The sequence below is a fragment of the Sinocyclocheilus grahami genome, unplaced genomic scaffold, assembly GCF_001515645.1.
Source record: "Sinocyclocheilus grahami isolate Dianchi unplaced genomic scaffold, SAMN03320097.WGS_v1.1 scaffold25.1, whole genome shotgun sequence".
NCBI lineage: Eukaryota > Metazoa > Chordata > Actinopteri > Cypriniformes > Cyprinidae > Sinocyclocheilus > Sinocyclocheilus grahami.
Window position 1 is genome coordinate 223761 of NW_015505204.1, and position 8879 is coordinate 232639.

At 37.6% G+C, this 8879-nt stretch overlaps 1 protein-coding gene across 1 annotated transcript; it reads left to right on the forward strand.

The window, feature by feature from the left end:
• The first annotated feature begins 883 nt into the window (after window positions 1-883).
• Window positions 884-8410, forward strand: LOC107564824 (keratin, type I cytoskeletal 19-like). Its single transcript, XM_016250000.1, has 9 exons — window positions 884-1168; window positions 1827-1955; window positions 2264-2346; window positions 2513-2669; window positions 2777-2938; window positions 4382-4507; window positions 7471-7691; window positions 8091-8185; window positions 8304-8410. Exons 1-9 carry the CDS (start codon window positions 884-886, stop codon window positions 8408-8410), a joined length of 1365 nt encoding a protein of 454 aa, XP_016105486.1.
• The last annotated feature ends 469 nt before the right edge of the window (window positions 8411-8879 follow it).

Genomic DNA, 8879 nt, shown 5'->3' on the forward strand with positions numbered 1-8879 from the left:
TAAGTGACATATTTTGGAAATCTACCAAAGTGGAATGCATGCTTTTACAAGTAAAAACCCACTGAGTGAAAGATTTTCTTCAGAATGGGTCAGGCCTCACGAATCTGCATGCAAGTTCTGACAGTAGAAGTCAAAATAGTTTTGACAACATGGTTACCAATGAATTTCCATTCACTCACTTCACCCACATTCACTCAAAAGTCAACAGGTATATCCCCTAACTGTCAACAGCACCAGCTAATCTGATTTATCAGGGGTTACATATGTACAGTTCAAGAGATGGTGATCTGGGGTGGTACTTAAGAGATTAGTTTTTACTTCATTCTGACACATGAATCCAGCGATGATTGATGGTTATTTATGAGGTACATGACATTTGAGTGTTTTTTTTCCCCAAGATTAGGGAAGATGTGGTTGTGGTGAATACACAAAGTAAACAGACATCTGAAAATGGGTTTAAGATGCAGGCCTACACTTTAATACTGTCACATGTATATGTATAATTAATGGTTGCATTCAAAAGAAGAAAAAGTTATAGTTTTTCATAAATTCCACTGTTAATACTTTGAACTGGCACATGTCCAATACAAACAATCAGTTTATACAATAGTAAAATAGTTAAAGATGTAATCTCTCTAAGCCACAAATCATTTTACAGGTTTTTGAAGGTCAAGGGTGTGATAGCAGGTTTTTGAAGTCAATGGTTTTAATTTGCATATGGGCACAGGCGGGTCTCGCTCACATTCCATCTATTCACTGGAACTGGAAATCTGACACCGTGTGGGATGCAGCAGGGCTATATAAGACAATCTTTAGTGCAAATTAGTTTAGGTGTTTAGTTCGACATTGAAGGACATACTAACTTAGATCTTCTCACTCAGCCATGTCAGTTCGTCGCAGTAGTAAGACGTTCACCACTCGGAGTGTGTTCGGGTCATCTGGCCTGGGTTCCTCTGGTGGATTGGTCATGAACGGATTGGGGAGTTCAGGGGCCTCTTTGTCTTTCAGTGGACAAAATTATGGCAGCGCTGGGGGCTTTGGTGCCCGCATCTCCAGGTCTTTGTCCACTTCATCCTTGACGACGGCTGGTTATGAGGTCACGTTGCATGCCAGTGAGAAGCAGACAATGCAGAACCTCAATGACCGCCTGGCATCTTACCTGGAGCGGGTAACACACCTTCTATTGGTTAACTTGAAAATGTAACAGAAATTACATCTTATCTTCTTCTAATGAATACTGATGAATGGTTTTTAAAACACATATTTATATAAAAAATCTATACTTAAATATTTTTTACAGTTAGTGTATAAAGTCAATAACAAAGTAATTTCTTAAATATTAACTCTTTAAAAATGAAATAATTTTATGTTATCTTGTAAAAGTCGGACTAGAATCCTAAATCATTTTTTAATATATGAGAGTGTTCTTCTTTGTTATGGACCAATGCATTTAATAAATGTATTAATTATACATCATATTCTATTTCTTTCATATTCGTATTCATTTAATTGATTTAAAACAGTGAATTTGTTAATTTGACGTTTTAGTAACATTGAAATGCATTTGGGTTACTGTATGTGGATAAAGTTGTGGTCACATTTTCATATAATCATTTATAATGGTTTTAGGCTTAATTAAAAAAATTACAATAATTTTATTTCTGTAATTCTAAATCATATCTATATTTTTGAATTTCCTAAAATCAAAATATACAAGATTGAACATTACAAATTCAGCTGTATTCATCCTTGAGTTTTTATGTGTCGTGCTTCCGTCTAGTCTTTAATGATTTTCTGAAGGTCTGCGCATGTGTTTTGTGTTTTAGGTGCGCTCTTTAGAGCAGGCCAACAAGAAACTTGAGCTGCAAATTAAGGAGTTTTATGACAACAAGACGCCGATGCAGAGCAAAGACATGAGTGCTTATTTCAAAACCATTTTGGAGCTCCGCACACAGGTAGAGCTGCTGTCAATCATCAGAAGGATCACACCCCTGAAATGACAGAAATGGCATGAGGTGAACACTGCCTCACCCAATGCCATTGTGTCATGCTTTGTGTTTCAAATACCACAAATACCACAGGGCAATCCTGTTCACACAATGTTTAGCATATGTTTACAGCTGATGTTAACAAAAACCTAAAATACAGTTTAGTTTAAGAGTAATTTCCCCCCATTTTTAATGCATGCATAATATTGTTATGCTAATTTGAAAGATATATTAACATCCCTTGATTAACCACACATATTCCCATTTGTCCAAAGATTAACAGCCGTTTTATGGAGAACGCTAAGCTCCGTCTGAAGCTGGACAACACCAGGCTCACAACTGAAGATTTTCAGCTGAAGTATGTGATGTGTAACCCAACACTTTCACATTTTTGAAATTGCAGATTTATTTTTAATTTGGAGTAGAATTATACAGTATATTCAATTTTCAGTATTGGTTGCTTCTTCTTCAGGATTATAACTTATGAAATAGCATATACTCCTTTTTCTCCTTGGCTGTGGCAGGTATGAGACTGAAATGAACCTGCGCATGATTGTGGAAGCGGATTCAGCTCGAATGCGGGGGGTTCTGGGAGAGATCAAACTTACCATTGGAGATCTAGAGAACCAGCTTACTGGACTGAAAGAGGAGCTGCTGTACCTCAAGAAGAGCCATGAAGAGGTCACCTTCCCATTTGACTGTAATCTCTCAAATTTATTAACCAATTATTTCACAAGAACAGTTTTTGGAAGAATTATTGCTCTTTTCTCTCCTCTTCTTTTCCACAGGATCTGCATTTGTTGCGAGAGCAGCAAAGCGGCTCTGTTAACGTGGAGATGGACTGTGTATCTCAGTCAGACCTTGACAAGGAGCTGCAGGAGATGAGAGCTCAATATGAGATGCTTATTGAGAAAAACCACAGAGAGGCTGAAAGATGGTTCCAGAGCAAGGTGAGCCAGTAGGACAAGTTCACGTCTTCACCTTCAAGAAAACAATATGTTAGAGAGGCGGGTCAACATTTCTCTGAAAGTGTTTTAAGATATAAAAAGAGTGGAATGTAATTCATTGTCTCATTGTTTTTTTTTTTAAAGGGGTCATATGATGTTGCTAAAAAGAACATTATTTTGTGTATTTGGTGTAATGAAATGTGGTTATGCAGTTTAAGGTTAAAAAAACACATTATTTTCCACATATTGTACATTTTTGTTTCTCCTCTATGCCCCGCCTTTCTGAAACGCGTCGATTTTTAGAAAGCTCATCGGTCTGAAAGCGAGGTGTGCTGTGATTGGCTAGCTATCCAGTGCGTTATGATTGGCTGAATACCTCAAGCGTGTGACGGAAATGTTACGCCCCTTACCATACTGTGATGCCCTGTCTGGCCGAAGCGACGAGACAAAAACATTCAAACCCATTATAAACGAGGCATTCGTTGCATCCAGTGGGGACATAATTATGGATTATAATAACTTATACTGTCTTTTTACGCGTTGCGTTGCATCACGCCGCGTAAACATAAAACCATGTCTGCATTTGTGATCGGAGAAATGACAAACAACAAGCGCTACCCTACACTGCCCAAAACTCGCGTTTGAATCATCAGTGGCAAATTCTTTAAATATAAAAAACGTACTTACAGTCTGTGAGTCAAAACAGCCGACATTGTAGTCTACTCTCCCAGGATCAGGAAACTCCATAAAATGTGCTGCACACATCTGAATATTTGGGTTGAAGTGTTCTGGAACAGTGTTGTAAATACAACTTAACCACTGATTTCTAGTCGTGTCCATTTTTGGAAGGCCAAACAAAGTAGTTTCGCTTTCGTGAGCGGCGGCGGCTTAGAGTGAGCAGAGGCCGGGGGCTAGAGTGAGCGGAGAAAACTTCCAACTTTTGAGTTTTGTTTTTGTCTGGCTTAGACAATTGTAGGGGCAGAAACTGATAAAGTGAAACGTATTTAAACTCAGTCTATCAGAACATCCTAAGGTCATCCAACATACTCTCATGGCAATTTATAACTATTATGTTTTGGCGAATTGGTGGCAAATTTGTATGAATTCATACAATCGCATTTGTATGATTTGCTTACATCTCACTGAGGGTTAGATTTAGTGGTGGACCTTCATGGTTAGTTATTTTCTAAAAATCATAAATTTTCATACTACTGAAATCGTACTAATTCATATTCGCCACCAATACGCCAAAATGTAAAATAGTTTCTCATGAGATTGGTTTGGGTCATCAGTTCATTCTGCAGTAATACAACAGTTATGAACTCGAATGTAGACACACAGCAGGCATTATTCAGAATATACAGGTTACAGATTCTGACTGACCAGACCTGACTATTTTTTATTATAATGTATTCCTCATTACTTTATCTGTGTCATTATTTTTAGGCAGAGGTGTTGCAAACTCAGGCGACCACCAGCTATACTGAAATCAAGACATCTCAGACTGAGCTCACTGATCTGAAGAGAACTTTCCAGAGCCTGGAGATAGAACTACAGGGGGCTCTCACAATGGTACACTCATGCTCTTGTTTTCTTCTTTTTCTTTTTTGAAGCCATACCTTTCTCTGACAGGAGATATATGAAGATCTCTGCTTATTTTTCATTATTATTCTAGACAGAAATGCAGTAGAAATGTGTAGATACATTTAAGGTGCAGCCACATTTTCAGTTTGGTCAATTTGATCAGAAAGCTGCTTGGTTTAAAAGATACTTCTGCTTCAATCATTTCAGTAAGAATCAGATTTGAGTTTCACGTCAGGGTGAAAAGGTTCCCCATACATATTTCACTCATGTTCAAGCTGGACACACGATTTCACCACAGTGACCAACAGAAAGCTGCTTGGTTTGAAAGTGACCCACACAGAAGTCATTTTCAAACCAAGCAGGACATAATTATGGATTATAATAACTTATACTGTCTTTTTACGCGTTGCGTTGCATCACGCCGCGTAAACATAAAACCATGTCTGCATTTGTGATCGGAGAAATGACAAACAACAAGCGCTACCCTACACTGCCCAAAACTCGCGTTTGAATCATCAGTGGCAAATTCTTTAAATATAAAAAACGTACTTACAGTCTGTGAGTCAAAACAGCCGACATTGTAGTCTACTCTCCCAGGATCAGGAAACTCCATAAAATGTGCTGCACACATCTGAATATTTGGGTTGAAGTGTTCTGGAACAGTGTTGTAAATACAACTTAACCACTGATTTCTAGTCGTGTCCATTTTTGGAAGGCCAAACAAAGTAGTTTCGCTTTCGTGAGCGGCGGCGGCTTAGAGTGAGCAGAGGCCGGGGGCTAGAGTGAGCGGAGAAAACTTCCAACTTTTGAGTTTTGTTTTTGTCTGGCTTAGACAATTGTAGGGGCAGAAACTGATAAAGTGAAACGTATTTAAACTCAGTCTATCAGAACATCCTAAGGTCATCCAACATACTCTCATGGCAATTTATAACTATTATGTTTTGGCGAATTGGTGGCAAATTTGTATGAATTCATACAATCGCATTTGTATGATTTGCTTACATCTCACTGAGGGTTAGATTTAGTGGTGGACCTTCATGGTTAGTTATTTTCTAAAAATCATAAATTTTCATACTACTGAAATCGTACTAATTCATATTCGCCACCAATACGCCAAAATGTAAAATAGTTTCTCATGAGATTGGTTTGGGTCATCAGTTCATTCTGCAGTAATACAACAGTTATGAACTCGAATGTAGACACACAGCAGGCATTATTCAGAATATACAGGTTACAGATTCTGACTGACCAGACCTGACTATTTTTTATTATAATGTATTCCTCATTACTTTATCTGTGTCATTATTTTTAGGCAGAGGTGTTGCAAACTCAGGCGACCACCAGCTATACTGAAATCAAGACATCTCAGACTGAGCTCACTGATCTGAAGAGAACTTTCCAGAGCCTGGAGATAGAACTACAGGGGGCTCTCACAATGGTACACTCATGCTCTTGTTTTCTTCTTTTTCTTTTTTGAAGCCATACCTTTCTCTGACAGGAGATATATGAAGATCTCTGCTTATTTTTCATTATTATTCTAGACAGAAATGCAGTAGAAATGTGTAGATACATTTAAGGTGCAGCCACATTTTCAGTTTGGTCAATTTGATCAGAAAGCTGCTTGGTTTAAAAGATACTTCTGCTTCAATCATTTCAGTAAGAATCAGATTTGAGTTTCACGTCAGGGTGAAAAGGTTCCCCATACATATTTCACTCATGTTCAAGCTGGACACACGATTTCACCACAGTGACCAACAGAAAGCTGCTTGGTTTGAAAGTGACCCACACAGAAGTCATTTTCAAACCAAGCAGTTTTCTGTTGATCTAGGCTACAGGTTATGCCAGTAGCTGGCAACAAGCTCCTATTTAAATCATTCAAACGATTCATTCAAAAACACATGTTCATTCCAGAAAGTAGAAAACGACTGTATTATGAGCAGTGAATCATTCATTCAACTGATTTGTTCAGACTTGTGCAATTCAATATCTCACAATTCTAACTTTTTTTCTCGCACTTGCGAGTTTACATCTCCCAATTCTGATTTTTTTTTCTCAGATCAGAGATCTAAAAGTTGCAATTCTGAGAAATAAAGTCAGAATTGCAAGATATAAACTCGCAATTGCATGTTATAAAGTCAGAATTATGAGATATAAATTTGCAAATTTTCCAGTTTGTATCTCGCAATTCTGACTTTATAACAAGCAATTGCACGTTTTTTCCTCAGAATTGGATTTCTCGCAACTGCGAGTTTATATATCACAGTTAGGAGAAATGAAATAGCAATGGCAAGATATAAACTTGCAATTGTGAGAAAAAATTCAGAATTGCAAAAAGAATCACGAGATATAAACTTGAAATTGCAAGAAAAAAGTGAGAATTGCACTTTATTACGAATTATAAACTTTATTTGTTTTATAAACAAATCCCTTTATTTCTCGCAATTGTGAGTTTATATCTGACAATTCTGAGAAAAAAAAGTAATCAGAATTGCGAGATATAAAGTCACAATGGCAAGAATTATAAAGCCAGAATTGTGAGATAAAAAATTGCAATTACCTATTTTATATTTTATTCAGTGGTGTAAATGGGCTTCCATAGATAGCTGTATGCATACATTTGTTGCAGCCGTAAAGCTAAAAGTAACTGACAATTTTGTGTCTAAAATATAAGGTACTAAGTATTAATTTCAAAAAATTTATTGAATGCTATAAAAACAATGACACTCACAATAAATCACCATGGTTTGAATATCATCATGGCTGTGATTACCAGAAACCATCATTTCCTGTCCAGTCTCTCATTCTCAAAATCCTAATAAAAAAATAATAATTTTTTAAAAATATTTAGAATAGCTACTGGATTTAACATGGGTTAAATGATGATATTATTTATAATGATATTTAAATATGGTATTTAATTTACGTACTATGTGTATACTCATTCTACACAGAAACAAAACCTGGAGCAGAGCTTGGCTGATGTAGGCCTGCGCTATACGGACCAGCTGAGTCAACTGCAGTTGCGCATCGACCACCTGCAGGAGGAGTTACAGAGACTCAATGCCAACATCCGACAACAGGCTTCAGAGTACCAGCTACTGCTGGACATCAAGATGAGGCTGGAGATGGAGATCGCTGAGTACAGGAGGCTGCTGGATGGAGAAGCTCACACGTACGTTGAACAGATTAGTTTTGCTGTTTTCAGTAAATTGTGAATGTCAATTAAAGGGAAAGTTCACCCAAAAATGAAAATTACCCCATGATTTACTCACCCTCAAGCCATCCTAGGTGTATATGACATTCTTCTTTCAGACGAATACAATCGGAGTTATTTTAAAAAACATCCTGGCTATTCCAAGCTTTATAATGGGAGTGGATGGTTGCCTGGACATTATTCAATATAACTCTGATTGTATTCGTCTGAAAGAAGAAAGTCATATACATCTAGGATAGCTTGAGGGTAAGTAAATCATGGGGTAATTTTCATTTTTGGGTGAACTCACCTTTTAAATTGGCGAGCTCATGCATTGTGTCAGCTATGAGACCCAGAGCATATCATTGTGTCATGTAGGACCTTCATAAGCACGTCTGCATCTTCCATGACTAAAACTTCCGTGACAGAGACAGAAACGGTGACCAAAACGCTGGAGATAAAGGAAGAGGAAGGTGAGTGAAATGAAATGCTCTCCATTGGTCCGTTTATTCAACCAATGCAGTGTAGAAATGAATAAAACCAGACAGTAATACATATGTTTGAATACATGTTTCTGTTGAACCCTTACAGAGCATAACCCTCACCTCCAGCGCAGAGTGAAGGTCATTGTGGAGGAGCTTGTGGATGGTAAAGTCGTATCTTCTTCTGTTGAGGAGCAAGTCCAAGAAATTAGCTGAGAAGATAATGTAACAGCAAAAAACAAAAAACAAAAAAGCCAAACAATCTTGCATGTAATCTACAGTATACAGACTAATGTTAACGCTATAGGGTGACCATACGTCCTCAATTGCCTAAAATGTGCTGGGTTTAGCTTTGTTTTCCTGTTGTTTTTCACACTGAAGGTAATGATTGAAAAGTAGTTTATCTACAGTATACAGACTAATGTTAACGCTATAGGGTGACCATACGTCCTCAATTGCCTAAAATGTGCTGGGTTTAGCTTTGTTTTCCTGTTGTTTTTCACACTGAAGGTAATGATTGAAAAGTAGTTTGGCCAATACCGTGCAGGCACTGTAAATAATCGACCAATCGTGGCAAACGAGAAGGCGGGATCTATCACCCTGTTGAAAAAAACAGCATATGCTGGTTAGGTATGTTTTGAAGCTGGGATGCTGGTTTATGCTGGTCCTTTGCTGGTTTATGCTG